Source organism: Scardinius erythrophthalmus, assembly GCF_964197995.2.
Source record: "Scardinius erythrophthalmus genome assembly, chromosome: 22".
In the NCBI taxonomy this organism is placed as follows: domain Eukaryota; kingdom Metazoa; phylum Chordata; class Actinopteri; order Cypriniformes; family Leuciscidae; genus Scardinius; species Scardinius erythrophthalmus.
Genome location: NC_138242.1, coordinates 28002737 through 28027982, shown reverse-complemented (window position 1 = coordinate 28027982; position 25246 = coordinate 28002737). Strand labels below are relative to the sequence as shown.

At 36.2% G+C, this 25246-nt stretch overlaps 1 protein-coding gene across 1 annotated transcript in view; it reads left to right on the top strand.

Annotated features, from left to right (window-relative positions):
• Positions 1-8072: 8072 nt before the first annotated feature.
• The window catches only part of LOC308682665 (acid-sensing ion channel 1C), a gene marked incomplete at both ends in the record, with an annotated part of 67220 nt that continues 50046 nt past the window's right edge, over positions 8073-25246 (top strand). The window contains one exon of the mRNA XM_081352526.1: positions 8073-8636. Within this exon, the coding sequence (XP_081208652.1) occupies positions 8073-8636 (564 nt within the window). The remainder of the gene's footprint in view (positions 8637-25246) is intronic.

Sequence of the window (25246 nt, the reverse complement as noted above, 5' to 3'; positions counted from 1 at the left end):
GGTTTCACAGACAAGGCTTAAGCCTTGACATATCTTAACCTGTCAGTGCTATAGATAGTTCAAACATGCATTTTAACCTGGGACTAAACTTAAGCCTTGTCTGTGAAACCAGAGGTTAGAGTCTGAAACCTTGTGAGTGGTCGACCAATCACAACAGACTGGGCCATCTGACCAATCAGAGCAGAGTAGGCTCTGGGAAATGCGGCATTTAGAGAGACTGAATCCTTATTGAACCTTTTCAGACACTGAGAAAACCGGTGATGCTGCAATGTATATTTTGAGAAAATACTACCTTGGAAGCATGTAAACCTATTCTAAGTGACATCTAGGGCTGTTTTCGACTAAGGATTTTCATAGTCGAATCTGATTCGTTAGATTTTGCCGTAGTCGACTGATAGTCGAACCTTTTTTTTTTTTCTTTTTTTTTTTTTAGATAGCAGCTAGATTTTTTCCATTTCAAACAAAAGAGCTAAAAAAACACATATATATCACACATATATCATAACATTTCATAAACATGAGGAGCAATATGAGAGAGAAATTTGGTGATGGTTGTTTAGGTACATTAAACCACGTAAAGCTTTTTCACGCCCATGAGAACCGCGTGGAGTCAACTCACAGCCGCTCCGCAGCCCTGCTGAAAATGTGAAGCAGAAACGCTTAATATCAGATAACGTCCATAATAATTGGACTCTGGGTTCGATTTTTTTTTATCATTTTAAGTGGTTATGTGGAGCAACATGAGAGGGGAATTTGGTTATCATTGTTTAGGTACATTAAACCATGTAAAGCTTTTTAACGCACATGAGAACCGTGTGGAGTCAACTCACAGCCGCTCCGCAGCCCTGCTGAAAATGTGAAGCAGATTTTTGAATACATTTTTATTTATTTACATTAGTAAGCTACAGGACATCGTCTTTCAAAACATGACCTGAAAAAATAAAATAAAAATGGTACCCAGCCCTTCTGAAAATGCGAATGCGTCTCTGTCCCCAGCACATTTCAAACCAAACTGACGCCCATGTATTCGACTATGAGGTTCATAGTCGAATCAGACCTCTCCGAATCGAATCGTCGAATCCTCGACTATTAGAAGTCAGCCCTAGATCCAAAACAAAATTAGGAACTTTTAAAATGCATTATAATAGGGGCACTTTAAATATCTTGTTTAGTGTTCCCTTCATGTTCATGATCATTGATCCGGTTTTGTTGCCTATGTAGCACTGCATCAGCAGGAGATGTGGCACACACTCAATAAACCATCAATACAAATCACAGAACTGTGTAAAAGACTTTTAGTCCTGTTGACTGTGATTATGACCCACTTTACCCAGAGATGGTGCATCTGGGAGGTTCCCCAAATGTGTTGTCTCTCAGGAGAGACCATGTAAAGAAAGATCCGGTTCTGCTGGCACTGACTGATGAATGTAAACTGCCATTTATTATCTTGTTTTTATACCTTCATCCCTGAGTGATAAGCATGAGTGTTGTGTATATGATTACAAAGTGACTCATATGTTTGGACTGGAAAAGGTCATCCTGTGCAGTCAGCCAACAGTTTGATAAAATTGCAGTGTGAATTGCTTGAATTAAGTCAGGGCATCATAAGCAAATAAGAAAATCACATACATCTGCCTGGCTGAGTAAAGAACTGTATTTAGAATATCAATCTTTTTAAATTGCATATCTATTTATGTTTACATTTCTTTGTAGGTGTGCATGTCTCAGTTTAGTTTGCACAATTCATTTGAATTTTAATAGCACTTACTTGGTATGTAATATGCCTTGCCTGGTCTGTCTGTTTTTTAAGTTTTGAACATAAAGGTTTGCTCTGCTTTTCAGCTTGTGACCAGCGATTTGTGTGCTGCAGGGTTTTCCTCCTCGTGTTCAATTTCACGTTTTTTGTTACTGGACGAGACCTTTTGATATTTTCAATTTCACAGTCCCTCCGATCTGACAAGTTCATTGTACGGCAAGACTGATGTGCACCCTCAGGTTTAAGACTTCTCTCCACTTCCAAGAAAGGTGGTTTATCCTTTCTTTTATCCTCGCCTTTATCTATTTACAGCAGACATTTTTTTTACCTGAGACTCAAACTTTGCAAGAAAAAAACATTACCAAACATACAGTATGTGATTACTTGATAGAAGGCCTCGTCATCAGTATTTGTGTTAATGCATTCTGTTAGTTAATCTGTATGTTTTGTCCAGACCTTCTCTAGTCATTTTTTTAATTTCTTTGAAGAATGCATTTCCTGGGAGCAGTCTTATTTTAGTATTATTTATATACTATTAAAGTATTTAATAATAGTAAAATATATATATATATATATATATATATATATATTTATTTATTTATTTATTTATTTATTTAAAACCTATATATAAATAAATAAATATATATATATATATATAAATTTATTTATTTGTGTATATATATATATATATACACAAATAAATACATTTATTTTTATATATATATTTATTTATTTGTGTGTATATATATATATAAATATATATCTATATATATAAATATATATATATATATATTTTTTTATATATATATATATAATATATATATATATATATTATTTTTTACATATATATATATATATATATATATATATATATATATATATATATATATATATATATATATATATATATATATATATATATATATATATATATATATATATGTGTGTGTGTGTGTGTGTGTGTGTGTGTGTGTGTGTGTATATATATATATATATATAAAAAAAATTATATATATACACACACAGACACACACACAGACAGACACAGTGTTGTGGTCAGAATTAATCAAAATAACTTCCCTCCCTCTTGCAACAAGATCTCTCCTCTTCTCTGATGATGTGTAAAACCTGTCACTCACCTGAGATCCACCAATAGCAAACCACAACCATCCATCCAATCAATTCCAAATAGACAAAATCAAGACCCGCCCTACATTTTTTTTTTTTCTTCTTCGAGAAGCCGTTTCACGCAATATGTCACAATTGGGAAGAAAAAATTATCGCAATTTTTAAAAAGACTCTAAATAAACAATTTAATTTTGTTTCTTTTCGGATTTTGATACATTTTAATCAGTTTTTCGCCATAAATAGCTGTGGTAGCTGATATGGCATTACAGTAAATTCTAATAAAACACTGACCCAACATCTTGAATGAAGTTGTAAATAAAACAAAGAAGTATTATTGGAATATGTTTTGCAAGATAATACTTCTTCAGTCATTCTACTTCAAAAATTCAACGTTACTTACCATTTTTCTGTAATTATTTGTGAAATTGTCTAGCATTTTTTTGAGTGAAAATTGTTTCAATTAAATAGATTGTTTTAATAAATTGTTTCAGTTGTATTCAATTCAAGTAAATCCTACACAAAAATGTTTTCAGTGTAACTGAAGTGTAAACTGCTGTGTTCTACTGTTAGTTGCAACACAGATTTAGATTGCGTTAGATTGGCCGCAGGTGTGGGATGATTTATTTCCTGGGTCAAGCAGTGTGGCCAGTGTCATTATGCTCACCGTCGCTTCTCAGTAAGCAGTCTCAAGAGGCTGCTGCAAAACTGCAAAGCTTCATGATCCTTTAGTGTTTACAGCATATCTCAGCACGTATGAGAAGTGACCCTTTATCTCAGTTTTAAGATGCTTGCACTTTCATATTAGCTGCAGCATCCGTCTTAAATCATCGTTCTCGAGAGTGGATGTCTCACTCCTGCTTTTGAGCTGACTTCAGCGATATTCTCGGCTGAATGGGATTTTGAGTGTGTTCCAACTGCCCATTAAACAATTCTCTTTTTTTTATCTGGTAAATGACATGTGTATTGTGAGTGTTCTTTTTTTTATGTGTGGATGTCCACTGCTGTATCACTTTTTTCTCATGTCTTGCCCTTCATTGCTTGTAATATTCAGAGACGACTGAGCAGTCATTAGTCTTTTGGCTCCTGCATACATGATATATTTCATGCAGCATAAAACTGTCATCATTTCTACTTTTCATATTTTTTCAAACCCACATTCCTCCATTGAACACAAAAGTTGATGTTAAACAGCATGTTCATGCTGCTCTTTTCCATGTAATGAAACTTGTTACATAATATATTGGTTCTATATCGGTTATCAGATATTTAAATTGATTTATCGGACAATATTTATCTGACTTTTAACTGTGCATGTTCATTTTACTATTTTTATAAATGCATGGCTTTGCTATCATCTAACATTTACTTCTTAAAATTAATCTTTTTTTCACCATTTAAATTGTTGTGATGCCTAAACTCACATTTCAGACAATTAATTCTGTTTGTAAGTATTATGTTTAAAATAGTATTATTTGCTTTTTATTTACTTTTTGTAATTTTATTTTATGTAGACAAAATAGTATAGAAATGTAATGTCATTTAACGGTTATTGGCCATAATTATAATTTATTGGTAGCAGACTGAATTTTAATATTGTTCAATCCTGAAAAGCACATAAAAAGGATCATAAATGTGGTCCTCTGAACACATTGTTTTTAACTTATCTTCTCAAATCTAATTTCCCATTCAAACATGCTGTCAGCGTGAAGCCAAACACCATTGGTTCTCATTTATCTTAGTTCATATTCTGCCTAACATAAACTTTTATTTGTTGTTGTTGTTTTACAGATGTCTTAGTGGGTTGGCTAGAGAGTGCTAATAGTCCAGTATTTATAAACCAGTGTTTATTAGTGTATGATGGCCTCTTATGACCAGAGGTCAACTCCCTGAGGGATTAATCTTATGGTTTGTGCCAAAATATCTCGGCATCTGTCAGGAAAAGCACAACAGCTTGTCAATGCAGTGTTCATTGGCTTGTATTGAATCATGCTTTGAACACATTGATCATATGTCAAACAAATCAATCATTGTACAGTTATTGCATATTCTTATTGCATATTGCATAGCAGGGTTGTGCACCATTTGGAATTGAATTGAAAATGCTTTTCAAATTCCAGTTAAATTGCTGAATTTGAATTAATATAGCAGGAAGCAGAATTGAAATTTGAATGGAAAAGTAGAATTTAAAAAGAAATTCATATAACTGCAATAAGTGTAATTTTTAACTAGAAAGAGAATGTTTGTCAAGACAAACTTTAAATGATAATAGCTCGACAACTTCCAGACAAATTTTTTTTTTCAAACAGATCTGTTTGAAATGTCAACTGTGGAGATTTGTGCTTAATTTATATACACATTTATATTTAATACATTTATAAACCAGGGTGGAAGAATGCTTAATTTTCACTTCCTGTAATTCCAATTTAACTTCCTGTGGTGTGGCCTATTCAATTCACATTCACACTCATGAATTGAAAGGGAGCCAGTTCTTTACTTCTGAATTCAGTCCTGTTGCATAGTCCAAAAATGGCAGCAAGGATGTCTTCTGCATCTTCCCAAGTTAATTGATTTAATTGTTTACTGATGTGACTTCTATTTCAGAGTTTTAATCTTGTTCCAGGTGTTATCTATGTATAAAGTGAAATCCATTGGATCAGACATAAATGTTTTGACAAATGGACAAAAAATGATTGCTTAACTTTTTTGCAAATCAGTTAAGCAAATCGTTGTCTAAAAGGGTTAAGATGTCAAGTGAGTTCAACTAGATCTTTACCAGTGCAAGTAAGAAAGCCCTCAAAAAATGCATTATTGTAGCAAGTCGAAGGAAAAAAAATCTCCAGGTCGATGTAGGATACCAATATACAATTAGACAAAAAGCCTGTAAGGGATTTCCTGCCAATGGTGGCTAAAAGCAGCTAGTAGTTTGTTATACTTGGATGGCAGATTAGTTTTATGGTTGTTTTGTTGGTGACTCATCTTGTGTCTGTATGTGCGAGATATGATTTCAGCTGTCGATCACTGGTGACCAGGTACAATCTTTTATTCATTCAACCCTCAGGTGATGGTAGGAAGTAGGAACACACTCAAAACAGCTCTTACAATCTCCCAGAGTGCAACAGTAGAAATAAAGTGATTAGCACATTTGGTCAGGCTATTGGCACATTAAAAGCTCCATGATGGTGTTTGGAGTGCCCTCTCTCTGATTAAGTGCTGCTCCTCCTTTTAAAGTCCAACTTTAAGATTGAATCTTAGTTTATTTCACTAACAGTGCTTTTCCATATTTTGCTCCTCATTCTTGAATTTTTTCATAGTGTGTCTCAGTGGTACTGCTTTTCTTTGTTACTCATTGGTTGCCTTGTTAACAAATAGCTAAACCGCATCTGTCGCATCCGGGAATGTCTGGTAATCAATCATGCAGAGGTATGTGAAATATAAACCGATTTTTGTTATTGCATTATTTGTCTGCCTTTTATTCAAGGACTTGTTTTGGATATGCTACCTACACATGGCAAGCTTGCTCAGTCTAAGCATAACAATGGATTCAGAGTATGCCGCTCAGTAATTTACATGCAGAAATATGCAGAATAATATTGTAATATGCTAATCCTCACACTCAGCATATTTGCTATAATGGAGAGTCTGTAAACAGGATCCAGATATTACAATATTTGCAAAAGTCAGAATATAAATGCGTATACACAGACTCCATCTGGTCTATGTGAACAGTTCAGAAAGCTGTTTTTTATTTTCCATTGGTCAGGATGCGAGTGTAAACAAAATTTGACGTCATTTGAGTCGCATCTATTAAAAATGAGACCCTGCAACAACTAAATATAAACAAGTATTATCTTTTTACTCCCATGTTACCTCGCCTTGCGACATTGATTGGATATTGATTCAATTAGGTTGAGAAAGATCCCTAACCCTGACCGTTCACCCATTGTTATGGTAATGTTTCTCCCTTGAGCATCATAGTGGCCATTATCTTGTGTCATTTAAGGCTGGATTTGCAAGTGGGCTGTGAAGGGATCCCTGAACTATTAACCCTCAAGATACAATGCATTTTGGTATCAATTGATTGAACCTCAGTCCATAAATGGAGTCTGTTCGACCGACGAGTTTGTTACTGGTCACTCAAATGGTGTTTTGAAAAGATAAAAAACCATGCGAGTTCATATCAACTAAATTAAGATGCAGGTTTAGTAGGGAAAATGAGGATGTGCTTCCATGCAAAACCAACCTCCTCAGATACGATCACATGGCACAGATGGTTGCTTCTCTGCAACTACCTGTAGCTGAAATACAGCATTGCACATTGAGAGCTTTTCTTTCATACAAAACCTGGAGTCGAAGTACCCCCAGCCCCGCTAGCACCCTCCCCCATGCTTCTCGCGCACACACACAGGCTGTGGCGGAGCAGACGCTCAGCAGTGGGATGGATCCTGACTACTAAAGAGCAACTGAGAGAGAGGAGGGGTGGCAGGCAGCCGGCAGAGGTGCATAAATCCTCATTTCCAGATCTGGAGGAAGAAACATTCGCTGTCTGAGGCAAGACCACCACATTGGCCTTTTAAAACACCAAGAGGCAGCGCTCCCCGCAGCTCGCCGTGAATCCAGGAGAGACTGGGAACCCAGCTGAGGCTGTCAAACGCAGAGGTGGGATAGGAGGTCTATGACCCTTGATTTTCAGCAGGGGAGTGGCACAGGGGGACGTAGCCGGCGACGAGCAACAGACGCTCGGCTCTTGTAATCTTCCCATTCACGAATCCATTCCATGGCATTGTCATAGCGATGTAAAGCCATTCTGTGCCGATCGGAGGAGACACGCTCCAATCAACTGTTCTCGCCAAGCGAGGTCTTTCTGCTGTGTTTACATTTCCACAATTCCTCTGTGCCTTTTGGTTTCCCTTCACTTCTTTGTGCTTTGTCCCTCAGAAACCGGACGGCGTCACTCCTGTCTTTTCATGCGACTTGGTCTTTTTGGAGCTGTCATTGTGTTTGGTTCTGCATGGAATGACAGCTGTTTTTTCAGAGACTGTGGAAGAGGTTCCAGATGGAGTGAGGACTACCACTAATTGGAAAGCTACCTAAAGAACCTCTTCAAAGACTTGCTGCTTTTTAAATTGCCTCATTTGCACACTTTCTACCGATTGTTTCAGCTGTAAACCTAGTTTTCAGTGGATACCAAATGACAGCCATGAAGGGAGACTCCGAAGACAGCATTGAAAGCACGAGGCCATCCAGCCTCCAAGTTTTCGCCAACTCCTCCACGTTACATGGCATGAGCCACATATTCGCTTACGGGCACATGACGTTCCGTCGCTTCCTATGGTCACTGTCCTTCTTGGGTTCTCTTGGTCTCCTGATGTTTGTGTGCATGGACCGAGTGTACTACTATTTTGAGTTCCCTCACGTCACCAAACTTGATGAGGTGGCGGCGCCCAACCTCACCTTTCCTGCCATCACCTTCTGCAACCTCAACGAGTTTCGTTTCTCGAAGATCACAAAGAATGATCTGTACCACGTTGGGGAGCTGCTGGCACTGCTCAACGAGAACTATCAGATCGCTAACCCTCACTTGGCCGAGCCGGAAGTCCTCGCTTTGTTGAAGGACAAGGCTAATTTTGCCAACTACAAGCCCAAGCAGTTCAACATGACGGATTTCTACAACCGCACAGGCCACGATCTCAACGAAATGCTCTTGCAGTGCACCTTCAGAGGGGAGGATTGCGTCCCTACAAACTTCACCACTGTAAGTTACCATAGTGGTATATTCTTCTACTGCAGTCAAAAAGTTGTGGCAAACTGAATTACAAGCACTTTTAGTTTAAAGGCAAATATCATCTGACATGAGGTACAACGGGCCATTGACTGAGGCTGTGTGTATTGAATTACGCAAACCATATTCTTTTTCTTTCAGACTACTTCTTTGTTAACAAGAGACTTCTGCAGTGTAGTTTTTTTTTTTTCAATCCATTTCCAGCAGAAAAATCTATAGGTTGAAATATGCAATTACATTCATGAATCAATGGCTTCTGGGTAGTAAAAATCAAGAATGACTCTCAAATCGCTACTCTAAGACATTACAAGAGTAGTACAAATGCTCTCTCACTCAGTGACTATTTTCACACATGTACAGCTAAAGCAAGATGAATTTCTGACAGCCGATTGGAATATGTACAATATCTTTATGCTCTAATATCATTCCGTGCTAAAAGCAAGCAGCTCTAATCAAAAAAAAAAAAAAAAAACTAGATGAATAAAAAGAGTAATTGATTATAGAGACAATATGGATTAGTTTGATCAAATTAAAAGCTATAGCTATTAAAAGACTGATGAACTTTGCATATCGTTTTAATATGATTTATATGCATACTGTCAAGTTATGTGCCAGATGTTGAGTTAAATCCTGTGAATGACTCTAATTTATTGTCAGATCCTGGTTTGGACATGTGGAACAAATTAACATAACATAATGGTCTAAGTTAAGGTGATGTTGAACATTGGGGTTAATGTAGTCCACCCCCTAGGAGGAGGCTTTATGCATGCTTTAAATATCAGCATGCACAATCATAATAAGGACTTTGCTGATGTCAGACATGGATGGGGTAGGAAATGAGAGGAAAAGTCTTCTTTATACCTCAAGGCGGTGTTCAAAGCATACATTGTATGTTTTTTATATTTGGGACAATAGGATTAAAGGAATAATTCCCATTCAAATAAAAATGAAAAACTCTGTCATTATTTACTCAACCTCATATCATTTCTAACCTGTCCTAATTTGACTTTCTTACTTGGAAAACAAAAAGGGAATATCTGAAGAATATTCTGATCATTCTTTTCATAATAAAAGTGAATGATGACTTGAAAGCTTCAAAATGACCAGACAAATACACCAAGGCCATATGATTTATGGACAATATGCCAAGTCCTTTGAAGTCATGCAATATGTTTGTGTGAAATGCAGACAGAAATGTAGGTTTTTATTCACTAAACTATTATATGGCTTTCGAAGGCTTTATATATCGTGGGTCTTATGGACTGCTTTTTGAAGCTTGAGTGCCTCAGTCCCCATTCATGGTAATTTTTACTTCCCATTCAAAGTAATAGCATGAAAAAATTGAATATTTCTCATGACCAGTAATCATTTCTCCTTTAGTTTTCCATGCTGTAAAGTCATATAGGTTTGGTTAAGTAAATAATAGAATTTTCATTGTTGGGAAACCAATTACGTGTCAATAGGTTGTGCAAGTTCATTTGACATAATGGCCTTTTAATATAAAGGTACTTAGCAGACAGATTACTTTGTGTGTTCAGCATACTCACCTTCTCGTTTTGTATCGTTCACCTAATTTCCATCATAAGTATCCTAAATGACCAAATGAATAAATGAGGGGTCATTAACTGGACTTTGAGTGCCATAAACTCTGAGTGCAAACATTACTCTAATTCTCTCTAAAGTGGCTTTTGATTGACTCTAATGAAAATAAGTGTTGCGATCAGGTATCTACAATATGGTCTCCTGACAATATATACATCAATGCTGAGTACCAGTGTAAAATCTCTTGGACTAGGCCCAGTGCGCACTTATCTAGTTTAGGGAGAAAGCTGTTCTTAATGAAAATTAAATGTACTTAGGAAAACACAAGTACCTATTGACATTTAGTGTTCTTGAAACCCTGAAGGGCTGGAACCTGGACTTAAGCATTCAAAAGCACAACTCTTACGTACATCTGTTTTCAGCTGCTTGAAGCTGATTTCAAGCCCCCCTTCTGTCGGCCGAGTAACGTGCCCTGTACTTTTTTACTTAGAGAATGGGCTTTCTTCATTAACATGAGTGTTGCCTGGCAACAAGGCATCGCATTGCACTGCAAATCATTCAAGGGTAATTGCTATTGTTGTGCGTGATGACAAACACTCACTAGGTAGTTGAGATGATTCGAAAGCAGTCACTTTGTGTGCATTTGTGTGTGCATGTGCACGATTGTCTCTGTGTGTGTGAAAGTACTCTAATAGCTGTCAGATTACTGTTGGTCACAAACAGCCATGCTGAGGTTCATGCACATATCTTTGAAACGAAACATTACTGTGTCTTTCCCATCATGCATTTATGTCTTCATAGTCAGACATTGCACATTATGTATTCTAGTGCTTGTGCTTCTTGGACAGTTTAGGAGCAAGAGGTGCAACGTCTATGTTTAGTCCACTGAAACATTGTTGGTGCATTTTTTTTTTTTTTTTTTTTTTCAGAGAGAGTAGCTTTGTCAGCTGCAAAAACATATTGATATATATTGGAAGCATATTTTTCTCACATATATTTTTTTTTTTTTTTTTACAATGTGTGTACATTATGTTCCTGATAATGATTGTAGCACTAAAATTGCATGTATTTTTTTGTTTACAATGCATTTTAATACAAGTAAATAATTTCTATATAATTTATAATTATACTAAGGAATTTTTAATGTGAAATATGAGCCAGTATTATTAAATATTTTGCCTTGTCTGAAATGGGATTCAGCGTTTGGCACATGCACGAACACATTGAGATGTAATGCCCATGTGGGACACACAAGCTCGGATTAAACACCGGGCTGATTTGGCTCTTGCTTACGGGCCTTGAAGTCCAAAGGGCTTTGAGCTGCAACCAGGTTTTTTTGTCCAACTAGTGACTCATTCTAAATGGCTTCATCACTTCATTTTTGAATAGGTTTCAGTCAGGTTTTTCAAGCAACACAATGGCTTTAGTGACGGGTGTGTGTTTATTCTCACAATGTTTTCAACTCTGGCGAGTTTTAATCCATTTGGGGGACAGTGGGACAGTGGGTGCAGAGGTTGTGATACAGATAATCATTACCTGTCACTTTGACGGACTTGGTTGTCCATCATGCTTTATTTTATCCTGTCATTAATGAGTTAAGTCCTCCTAGGACCCCAGCTGGTAACCATTTAAAATGCCCGATCAATCAAAAATGTCTGAATGGCTAGCAGTTTATGGTCAGTAAGATATATAAATATTATTCAGCAAGGATGTATTATTGATAAATTAAAAATTTTACATTATTACAGAAGATTTCGGTTTCAAATAAATTCTGTTCTTTCAAACTTTCTATTCATTAAATAATTCAAAAAAAGTATCACAGTTTTAAAAAAACACTAAGCAGCACAACTGTTTTCAACATTTATGATAATTATAAATGTTTCTTGAGCAGCAAATCAGCATATTAGAATGGTTTCTGAAGGATCATGTGACACTGAAGACTGGAGGAATGATGCGGAAAATTCAGCTTTGATCACAGGAAAGAAATTACCTTTTAAAATATATTCAAATTGAAAAGTTAATAATAAAATAAAATTGTGAATTTAGTACATTTTTACTGAATTTGGTCAAATAAATGCAGCCTTGGTGAGCATGAGACAATTATTATATTTCTATTAAATATTTTATAGGATTTCTGTCCAGGCGCAGAATATAATTGGCTGAAAGAACTTTTAATTCTATGTAATTGCTTTGGGGTTCGACTTCGAGACAAGCTGTTCTCCATGCAGGTTGAATGGTTCATGACGGCGTCAGTGAAGTATTGTGGTTGATATTTATAATGTGACATTGACATCACAGGAATGTCTGGTGCTCATGCTCTTCTGGTCTCACCAGTTGGGTTTTTTGCAGGTTTTTCTTTTTATTCTGCTTGCAAAATAAGAAAAAGATAATGGAAGCTATGTGCTATTCTGATAGCAAAATCTGTGTCACGTGGACTGTATTCATACCCTCGCGTACGTGTAAAAACTGAAGTATATTTTGGGCTTTAGGATTGTTTAGTTTGTTTACAAGAAATGTTGTTCTAGGACCAACAAAAGATGATTTAGGCAAAGTCATGGTCACCCTTAAAGATAAAGCTAGATTTTATCCATGCTCGATCTCAGCACAAAATTGGTGAGTGTTTTCCTATCGTCCAACAAATTGAGAGTGCTCAAATTGTAGATGATTTATTCACAAGTTGATCCAGAATGCCCATAATGCAGTAAAACCGTCTGATTGTTGTCACAGTGTGTATGGTTGTTTTACGCGCACTCTTTTCTTGTCTGATGTACCACAGCATGCTTCCATTATTTCAATGCACAATGAAGAAAAGGCTCCTTGCACTACAGGAAAACGCGTTATCTAACTGCCCCGTTCACGCTACATCAGGAAATTACAAAGGGTGAGAGGATAAACCTAAAAATCACATAATGGATGTCTTTTGAACACTGCCTTTCAAGCATCTTCTGTCTTTACAACACTGCGTTCTGTTTCATGTCAGAAAAGCAGCAAGAGCAACTGAACTGCTCATGTTTATAATTATGGTAATTTACTTTCATGCCCTTTCGAATCAAGCCGACATGATGGAATTCACTCTAGATTACACTATTGTTCACACATCTGTTGTATTTCTAAGTTACATACAAAGTGCTTGAAGAAACTGTGTAAACAAAGAAAGGCCTTTGCACTGACGTTCATTATCAAGTTGCATTAGAGCAGAATTAGCTTGTGTTCATCAAACAAATGGACTTTGGAGTCTCAAGAGATGTTTATGTGAACATTGCGATTCATTTTGTTTCGTTGTCAATTACAAAGTTTCACTTCAAGCGTTTGCGGATGAGAAAATCTGCTTAAGTCTATTCAGGTAGTTTCTTTAAACCCGGATCCTTTTTTCTTACACTCTTTGATCAATGTTCATCTTGACCTACTGCTCACAGTCCTCTTTGAGACGAGGTTTGCCTAACTTTTTCTTTTTCTCACGCTAAGTGTTTCCGAACCCCAGAGACGTGAACAGATTGAAGTGGCTTTTAGCAATAAAAGACAATGTCGTTTGCGCCGACACGGCTGAGGAAACCTCAGAAGACGAAGCAACTCATCTCGTGATCGTCGTCTTATGATATTCAGCGTTTGACTTGCGGGTGATTTGCCAGATATGGTGTCACAATACAGACTGCATCAATAACTTTTATGATGCTTTCGGGAAGCGGCACAATTTTTCGAGGAGCTTCCTGACGCTATCATTCTCCTGAAGAGTGTAAAGGCTGCCTTATAAATGAGTCATGGGAGTCAAAGGCCAGTGTTTTTGGCAGGAAAACGAATGCCACCACTATTAAAGGTAATGCCAGGTCAGCGTGCCTTAAAATATGTTCACAATTTTGCAGCAATTTTGTAGGAACTGATGCTGAGCTGTATGTGAACATGCTTCTTGGGATTTGTGGGGACTCATTCACTGTATTGGTTTATGCAGACATCTCAGTTCTGATGCAGTGTGAATAATAAAGCAGGGTTGGTGGGGAGGATTGATTCACTGATGCATTGTGAGTCTTTCCCAAACTGTTCTGTATCGATTTACAGAAATTCACCATTGGAATTTGAAGGGAATTATTAATAAATCTGCTTTTTAAAATGCATGTGCAGGACCAGTTACAGATTGGGCAAAATAGGGTAAGATGTGTCTGGGTAAGCTGTGCCACCCTTTTAATCTATTAAAATGCATTATTTTTGCCCTGTGGCCATGTTTAGATGGAGCCTATCATATACAGTTCTCTGTGATTTGAGTGATTAAATGAAGCATTACCCAAAATGGTGGCTGTGTTGTCAAAGATGTAATTCTATTACTACAACAAAGTATTGATTTTCTTTTCTTTGCCATATTCATGATATTAAAATGCTAATGCTATTTTTTTTTTTTAGAAGACATATAATATAATTCGGTGTTTTAGTTTTATCTCAATCACATTTTTTCATGCCTAGAGCATAACATAAGTTAAATGTGGCCCTTCAGATAACAATTTCTTATATTTTTGGCTTATATTTTGCCTTGACCGTGCCTGTGGTGGATTGTCTGCACAAACACTCAGGGATCGTGTATATGTGCCTGCAGTGTCATAGTTCAGCTAGTGCTCTCCGTGATACTTGTTTACCTGACAGGGCAAATGCTTGTGGAAGGTGAATTGTGCTGCTGTAACCTCAAGTGTATTTTTTTTGTTACTGAACCCAGTGTCCCAGTGCTAGTGTGACAAGTTTTGGCCCAGTTGACAGATCCGCCTCTCGCCCTACTGGAACAGTGATGCACTCACTGTATCTTGAATTGGTTATTTCTTTCAAACCTTGGTGATAAACTGAACATTGTTGCTGCACTTTGAGTCATATGTCACCAAGGAAATATTGTCTAGCTGGCTGAAATAGTTGAGGGTTTGTTGAAATTGCTATTCTTTTTGAAGAATGTTGTGTGATTGTCTTGGAAGCATCAGTTAACATTGGTTAAACGAAGGGTAGGTGATTTGTTCCAGAAGCATTTTTGGTTATGCTGGTTGAAAGTCTCTCCACATCCTGATAGCAGTCATTAAGTTAAGTTGTCTAAATTTATTTATATGTGTATATATATTGTCTGTGGAAGGCGTAGGACCATTAAATGTTCGTCCAATCAATGATATGATGTCCTACCTGCCTGTCAACGTATACCTCCGTGCACCTGCTCACGTAGTCAGAGTCAGACAGACGTGAGTCACTGAGTATCGCAACCCAAACAGCACCCGCCTTTTACAGTTCCTCCTGAACCAAAACAATGAGCTTATCCAGCATTCTCGCCATAACTACCGTAATTTGTAAGAGATATGGAAATCCGTGACATTATACTCGGAGCGGTTTGTGTCTTGAATTTATGTGTTTCAATGGCAACACTATCAACACCGAAATGAATCTGCAGCAGTCAGGTGGTACATTTAGGGTTGTGCCGGTAAACTTGACAACCGCTCCACCGCGGAGGCTGAGTAGCACCGGCGGTGGTCGGCTAAAACACTTTTTTGTATGTGAATGCTGTTTTACATGAATGTTATGATAGGAGTGAAGCACAAAGCTCTGTTTACAAAAGAAATAATAGGTTAGCAATTAAATGTTACATCACAGCCATGGAAACGTTTGGATTCGTGACGAATGAGAGAGTTGTGCGTGAGCCCATAAATTTAAGCTTTGTCAGCATTGTATTCTGTTTTACGATCTGGTCACCCAATTATCAGCGAATTTAACAATATTCCATTAGTTATTCCACTGGACATGGAATCTCTTGTTTCTTTTCCCAAATCTTCCCTCACTTCTCACCCATTTTAGCAGGGGATTATAAACACGCCTTCCTTTGGTTTGCTTTAAAGTAGGCCTATTATATTCGCTTTCACGTACAACACAGATGCACTGCACAGTTACACTACGTGAAAAGACTCGAGGCCCAGAGAGAAAGAAATGAATAGTTGAATAAAGTCGTTATTTTTGTTTGTTTTTGCGCACAAAAAGTATTCTCGTCGCTTTATAAACTTAAGATTGAGCCACTGTAGTCACTTGGACTATATTAACGATGTCTTTAATACATTTTCTGGGCCAGCAAGTTATAATGCCTTAGAAGCCTATGGAGGAGTGATCCAGCTCTCAGATTTAATCAAAAATATCTTAATTTGTGTTCTGAAGATGAACGAAGGTCTTACGGGGTTGGAACAACATGAGGGTGAGTAATTACTGACAGAATTTTCATTTTTGGGTGAACTAACCTTTTAAATGTCTTACCCTTGTGAAAGATAAAACTCTTCAGACATTTTACAATGAGTAGAAAACATGAAGATATGTAGAAGAACATGACTTTCTGCTCGTGACTCACATCCCTGATCCCTCTCAAAGCGCAGAGCGATAGGCTAAGGCTATATCACGCGCCTTTGTGTGGAAATATTAAACATTTTTTTTTTCAATATTTAACTTTATTATGTTTTTTTATATATATATATATATATATATATATTGTATAAGCAATACAATCGTTTTTAAATCAACTCCTTTTTAAATCAATATTTTGTGTCAAATTATTTATTTATTTTGTAGGTAGCCATGTAATAAGTGGGATAATGTATAGCGAGGCGGTTGTTATAGCGAATAACAACCCCTTCAGGCTGATTCAAAACTCGTTCAGCCTGTCGGGGTTGTTATTCGCTATAACAACCGCCTCTCTATACATTATCCCTTACATAATGTGCTTTGAGACATGAGGTAGTTTAATGCCGTCTCTCGTGAGTCGTGACGCTTTGGTTTGCTCCCTGCTGTGTGTGTTTGTATGTTTTGAAGGAGGTGTGGCTTTGGAAGACGCTCTGAAGGGAGGGTGGGATCTTATGCTTTCAAAGCTAGCTCGCTATTGCTAGCCTCTCTGAAAATTGCCTTCTCTACCTTTAAATCATAAACAAATTAGTAACGTGACATTGTATGCCATTATTTCCCAGCAAAAGTGATACTTTTTGTAGTTTTATGTCAAATATACAATAAAGTCCAGTCAGAAAATGCCTCAGATGCAAATGCCATATCAACAAACTCTTTGCCAAACAGTTAAGGACAACTTTGCCCTCATTAAAATGCGTGTTTGTCACAATTTGATGAGAAACGCCGTCTTGTAGATGTTGTTAAATCCGTGTCTTTATATTAGGCAATAAGGCTGAGCTGAGCTGATTTCCGCTGTAATCTCCCTTCTCAGACTCATCCGTCCTGCTCGCGGATGCCTGACTGTGCCGTCTGATAGTCCCTGTTTATTCAGCACTCATGGTGGTTACGCTAATGGATTTCATGCTATAAGACTTCATGCTAATTCTCTTCATGTCTAAAGCTCAAGCATTGTATAGAGATGTTATTAATTTACTAAGTCAGCAGTTTTTAATTGATTATTACGTATGAATCATGTTACACATGGTTCTGCAGTAAGATTGTGTGTTTTTAAAACTGCCAAAGATGGTGGTGGTGCTAGAAATAAATTACATGGTTGTCTAAATGTGTTAACTCGCTATAGATAGTCGTTATAGCTATTATTTCAGGATTTTTAATTTGGATATTGTAGCTGCCATTGTTTGCTAGGATAGATGTCAACATAAATCATCAGCTAAACATTAAGAATCAAATGTACAGAAATAAAAGATGAATGAATGTTACAATTATTTATTTTTTACTATTGAAAAAAGTGTAAGAAATTATTTTTTACATTAATGGTTTTATTTATTTATTTTTGCAAATCAGATTTTTTAATACTATACCCATATAATGTAAGGTCGTGCAGAATTTTTGTTTTTATGATTTTCCTTAAATATTCATTTATTTTTACTAATTATTTTCTTTAATTATTTTGATATTTTTATTACCCATTTATTTTTATTTATTTTTGTTGTGAAATATTATAAAATTATAAAATTATTCATTTTATAAATTTTTATGAAATTTCTGTTGTATTTTGCAAATCTCCTTTTTTGGTGGTTAAAATACTATCCTCTAATAGAATATTTCTTTTAGAATATTTATGATATTTTAATTTTTGCCAATCTGTTTCAGTTATACTTTTAGCAGATGAAAAGACTTTTTTTCCATTGTTCATGTAATACTGGTAAATGCTTTTACATAATTTTGTATTATAAACTGTCAAATAATGACCCATAAATAAGTTGATTTACTTTATTAACCTTTTGGTCTTGTACATTCGATCTTATCTCCAGCTTTGACTTGGTATCTCTATGCAAGGACTGTGGCTTAAATGTCCTTTAAATGCCTGTCTTTATCGATCTGATCCTGCTTTTGAACAAAGCATTCTGCGTCGACCTGCTTCAATCTCGATATTTTTTTCTGGATGATTTGCGTCCACTGGAGTGTGGAATTACTCATTTGTTTCAATCAGTGACATCTCCGCTCAATTTGAAGAGCACGTTTGGATTATAACCATCGAGAGATCTGATGATTTTGTGAACTCGCGCCACTGCCAGAGATGAAGACGCCAATCAAATTCGACAAGGCAGCCATCCAGTCTCGCTTGAACCAGTCTATTGTCTGCTGGAGAGGCCATACGGTGACTCAAGGGGACAAAGTTGTGATGGGAAATAATAAAAGAGACTGTGATAATAAAAGACCTGCTTTGATGTGGGTTTGTGAATATCGCCTTTTAAAGAGGATGATTTAAAAATCTCACATTTGAGACCGTGTGATATGTTTCATTCCAATCCGCTTTAAAATTTACTTGGATGAACTTGGGCATAAAGTCAGAAAGTAAGTGTGAAATCTTTTAGAAACTCAATCAAAGTCAGGTCAGGTTGGTAGATGTATTATCACATACGTTCAGCCAGTCAAGGGAAAGTTTTAGAATATTTCTTTTTAATAAAATACTACTATACAAGCGTTTTTATCTGAGAAAACATGCCCCGGTGAATCATGAACAATAAGACCAGGAACGTGCAATTAGACCGAAAAAAGGGTCAGATTTGTTTTTGAATTGATTTTAAACCTTTTTATTCTCATGGTAAGATGAAAACCGGTTTTTATTATGAATCTAAGGCCCGTTCACATCAAGGACGATAACTATAAAGATAACGATAAAGATATAATTCTAATAATCGTTCTCCATATGAAAGAATAACAGAGTTCACACCACAACTATAACGATAAAGATATGAGGAACGATATCGTTGGGATCACTTTCAGAACGATTTGACAGCCAATCAGAATCCATTCTAGCAGATCATCCATTTTCGCTACTTTGAAACCGCAGCGCGGGCGCGCGCGTGCTTAGAATAAAAAGACCGTTATCGGTCGTTGGTGTGGACGCATATATAGTTATCTTTATCGTTATCTTTATAGTTATCGTGCTTGGTGTGAACGGGCCTTAAGAGATTAACTTAAATGGAGTTGAAGAAATTTTATTTTGTGCTTCTGTATGCGACTCATTTTGCTCTGAGGGCACACGTAGTATGGGATACGTATGTGTTTTTCATTTCATATTATTTGCTGTAAGAAAACTATTACATTGTGTTCTCTCAGGACTTGTTATGATTCTACAACTGAAGGCTATGAAATAATGTTTTGTCAGGGGACCACATACAGAAACATGGAAATGAGTGTGCAAATAATTGCCCGTATTACATCAGTGCATATCCATGAAAAAGTCTCTCTGGGCAACCAACGGTGGAAAGTCTTTCACAAAATTGTCATTGTACTACCTAGATATTGGAATTGCCCCAATCTAGGAAGTCAGAAATTGCCAATGAACCATGTATTGATATGCTGTGCTCCATCTGTGCATGAAACCAGGATCATTTCTAAAACATTCACAGAGATGAGCTAATAAGGGAACGGAGGTGGGATGAAAAAGCATTAATGGTTCAGAAGGTTGAGCTGTTATGGCTTTGTCTCCGGCACGATTAGCGTCGTAATGAAGGTGAGAATCTCTCCCTCCAGCTGGAACCCTTAAATCTTCATTCTTGACAACATTATGAAGACATGCACATAAGTAACTCAGAACAAACTCTGTTGCTTGAGTAATCTGTTGGATGTATCCAAAAGCAGCGTTGGTCATTCCTTGGAATTGATCTGTTGTAGGTGTATTTTAGTTATGTAAGGCTCTGGGAGAAGACTAACCATTTATTTATTAGTGTTTGGAAACTTCACTGAGACTAATAGTGTTCCTTGCCAAGTTGCAGCTTACTCATGCTTTAATGTTTTATCTAAAGTCACGCTACCTTTTTAAAAGGTAGTAAGCTACTTTTTGTTAGTAGCTTATATTGAGGGGACTGCATTTTTTCAATCATCATATTACATTTAGAATTGAATTAATTCTGTGCAATAATTTCAGGCTCAAAAACGATGAGGGGTTTTGCATGAATGAATCTATGTGCCAAAAAAGAAATTGCCATTATAAACCCAGTGATTAATCTTGTCCTGTTGTGCTTTGGCTTGTTCTAGTATGATTGTATCTGACTTTAGTTAAATGCTACCATTCAAAAGTTTGGGGTCTTTATTTTTTAAATGTTTTTTAAAAAGTCTCTTCTGCGGAAATTTGTAAAATATTATTACTATATTTAAAATAACTGTTTTCTATTTGAATATTTACAAATGTAATTTATTCCTGGGATGCGTTACTCCAGTCTTCAGTGTCACATGATCCTTCAGAAATCATTCTAATATGAGGATTTGCTGCTCAAGAAACATTTCTGATTATTATTATTATTATTATTATTATTATTATTATTATTATTATTAGCAATGTTGAAAACAGTTGTGCTGCTTAATATTTTTGCGGAAACCATGATAACAAATTTTTAAGGATTCTTTAATGAGAAAGTTGATAAGAAGAGAATATATATATATATATATATATATATGCAACATTATAAATATTTTTAGTCACATTTGATCAAATTAATTGGTCCTTGTGGAAAAGAAAATCTGACACCAAACTTTTGAACTGTAGTTTACATTTAATGACCTGTCAGATGTTTGAGGCTAAATTTAACAGCATTTGGTTGAACATTACAGCATTATTTTAGAATAAATGGGCAAGAACTGAAGTGTTAGAGTTCCCTATGGTTATTGCATTGAGACTGACATTTTGTGTTTTAAGGTTACCAAGTAGCTCTAGCGGCAGATTTAACGATTTCAGGCTGTTAGCTGTGGTTTGGGGAGATCGAGAGTCTCACATTGTGTACTGGATCAATGCCATCGATGGTATTTACTGCGATTTAGAAGGTCTGATTTCTCTGTGAGGTTGGAAATGTGTGAGTGCAGATGAACATAAGGGAATCATCGACATCTGAAATCGTCTCTCTGCCAAGGCTTATCTGCACATGCTTTCCCAGCTCTTGTCACTACGCTGATGAAGCTGTAACTCCCCTATTGTGTTCGATGACTACATCAAACTCATTGACGCTGCATGGTCCTCAATGACTCGCAATAGAGAGAGTGACGTCATGTTAATTTTTTTTACAGGAATGAAAACGATAGAAGACACCGTGTGGTGTTTAACAGCATGCTAATTGTTCAGCTGATCTTTCCAAAAAACTTGTGGTAGACAAAACCTTTTGAACACTGTGAGTTGAAAATTGCATGTGAAACTGAAAAGCCATTGAAAAGACTGTAAGTCTATCCCTCATTTTCATCCACATAACATTCAGTATTGTGTGTATGAAAATGCACACATTTTCATACAATGTGTGCATGTGTGTATTCCCAAAGCGTCTAGAAGGATTTTTTTTCATTCAGTTTGTACACAAAAAAATTGTGACATAAAAACAGCTATGTAACACTGAAAGAAGTAAAGAAAGAAAATTTGTTTATGGAAAAGTTCAATATGTAGCTGAGCTACAGTCACACTACTGAACACTTTAATTAAAGCAACACTAAGTAACATTTTTTTACCTTAAAATAATGTTTCCAAAATCGTATCAGTGGTTCATCAAGTCGTAACAGGGTGAAAGGCACTTCTGGATTCGCTTTGTGGCCTTATATCTGCTATAACCACACTATGCAAGTTTGCCAAACCGGTTCGCGTTTCTGTAGTTCGAATGAGACGAAAGAAAACTACAAATTTGACTTACTTTACGTCAAGCATTACAATAGTCATTATTTAGTTTTTCTTCATTTCTGATGTCGCAATACATCATACTTTCATGAAATCATGCAACATACTCTACCTTGTCTGTGGACATCGTTCATTCAAAGCCAGTGCTGGATAAACAGCGAGCGTGCGTGCGACAGTAGGCTGCGGGTGGCGAAATTATTTACAACAGCGGTAATGGACAATTCCGCTTCCAACCTGTAGGGCGACCAAAGTGGAAAAGTTCCTTAGTGTTGCTTTAAAGGTAGAGTAGGCAATTTCGGAGAGGCTAGCATTAGCAAGCAAGCTTTGAATCCCACCCTCCCTTCAGAGCGTCTCCAAAGCCACGCCTCAAAACACGAACACACAGCAGGGAGCGTTAACAAAAAAAAGTGTTAAACTGCCTCATGTCTCAAAACACATAACATTACAATAATAATGAACATAAACAACTTACAGAGTAAACAGCTCCGGAGAGAACGTCACGGGTTGCCATTTTGTAATTACCGTCACAACATGGCGTGAACGTAGCATAAGCTCGTTGTTTTGGTTCAGGAGGAACTGAACTGTTTGCTGTTTGTTTGTGGCTCTCTGTGACTGGCGTCTGTCTAACTCTACGCGCTGATGACGTTTGACGTCTGCGCGAGCAGGTGCGCGGGGGTATGGAAATACATATGTTTGGACCGAATGCAATGATTGGACGAACATATTTTGGTCCTGAGACTTCCACAGAAGATATATGTAGATGTTTGAATACTTAGACCACTTCGGTTATTGATTGCTATCAGGATGTGAAGAGAGTTTCAACCATTATAACAAAAAGTGTTTATAAAACAAATTGCCTTCCCTCCCGTTAAGTGATGGTGCTTCTCTTATGATCATTGGCATTCACGAAAGACACAATCCCAATGCAATGGACTCCTACGGTGCAATATGAAATGTTGTTTCTGTGATTCATATTTCTTCTCTGAATTTGCTGTTCTTATCATTGATATATGGGTATATAATTAATGTTAATTATCACAAACATTCAGTGTGATCTTTTATAAAAATGCGGGAGTTTGTCATGCAGATGTTGTTATTGAATATGTGCGGTAGGCCTTAAGAATGCATTCAAAACGAATATTTGATTGCGCTTAGTCATGCATTATTTGTCAGAATGGAAAAAGGAGACATTGTTTACTTCAGTACAGTTGCTGTTGCGGTAAACACTCAGAATAGGTTTAGTGAATTCATAAAACACATTCTGACACCCGAAGCTATTTAAGTGCTTAAAGTGCCACAATATAAACACCCTTAAAATTCCTCAAATCCCACACAAAGACAGCATTTCCACTCAGATGCCTTTATCTCGGGAAGCATATTGGATAAATACAGGCAAATAAAAACGTACACTATACAGAAATAAGGAAGCCAGCGCAGACTGTCGGATTAGAGTTTTTTTAACATGTGCATTGTCATAACTTATCCTCCCAGTACTGATCATGGGCTTCACAAAAGCGATTTGCTGCTCTAAGCGCTATCGCACTTAAACACGTGACAGAAAATGTCAACTTAGCAGTTGAAATGGTTGAATATTTCTTCGTGTATCAAAGCGAGGGCGCTAATTACGCACGGTTTGCACACTGCAAGGTCACGTTGAATACTGGATCTGTTGAACGAGCCACAGCCTTTATTTATGTCCTCAAAGCTCTTGCATTGAGAAATATCCAAGCCTGCTTTCTCATGTAGCAACCCATGGTTCAATCATCAGATAACAATCAAGAACATTGAGGTACACGGTTGCCTTGGCAACGGCACACAGCTTACTATAGTCTGCACTGGTCCTCATTCATAGCCGTTCTAGCAGAGTTTAAAAACGATAATAATGGTCTTTGATCAGAAGGCTCCTTTCGAGGGGATATTTCTATCCACTTGAGATTTATGTGCAGGATGAACATGAACAATATTTTTGAATTTTCTGTCTGTTTGTAAGGCAAGCATATAGATTTGTATTTCATTTCGTAGATCGTGACATGAATGAAATGGAGTGTATCAGTCACTTGTATTCTGGTTGAGGCCATATTGAACAGCTTATATAATAATGTTGCCATGAGAACACTAAAAAATCATTGCTATGATTTCAGTTCCACGTTTGTCCCAGGTACACGTATTTGCAATTATAATTGTTTTTACTCTTGTTGAGGTCTATAGATAGAAGAACATACAGTTTAATTATTCAGCTTGAGTGCATGCAGTGTCGTCAAATATTCTTTTCAAATGTAATTAAAAAAATGCATTTGACCTTAAGCTTGATGTTTTTATTTTTTATTTAGCAGACGCGTTCTTACAAAGCAACTTACAATAGAGAAACACAAGCAGTTTTCTTTTCATTTTATCTTCAGTAAAAAAAATGTTTTTGTTAATATTATTTATTTTATTTTATTTCATTTTTGTATTCATTTTATTTCTTCATTTTATTTTATTTTATTTTTTAAATGTATTTACTTAAAAAATGTAATTTCAGTTTATTTTATTTAATTTTTTCTTTATTTTTTTGTTGGTTTTTAAATGTTTTTTTAAATATATTTACTTTTGTTATTTTTTTAATCGATTTGTTTATTTTATCTATTTTATTTATTTATGTATTTTTAATTTACCTGCAATTTGTGTATTTTATTTTGAATTTACTTTTATTTTGTGTATTTTTTGTGTATTTTAAATGGTCATCTCATATGATGTGACTGTAAGATCATTATTTTTGTTGATAAATTAAATCTGCTCAATTTTATAATCAATTGAAAATGCAGTTATTTTTGACAGACTAAGAAACATCAAATCAGATTACATCATGCAGTGTTAAAATAGCAGTCAAAGTAACAATGTAATTTATATAATTGCTCTTTTAAATGAAGGAATACTTCTGGGCATTAGAGTAAATTATTAACTTCCATATTTTGTAAGGGTTTCCATAACTCCCTTCTGTTCTGCT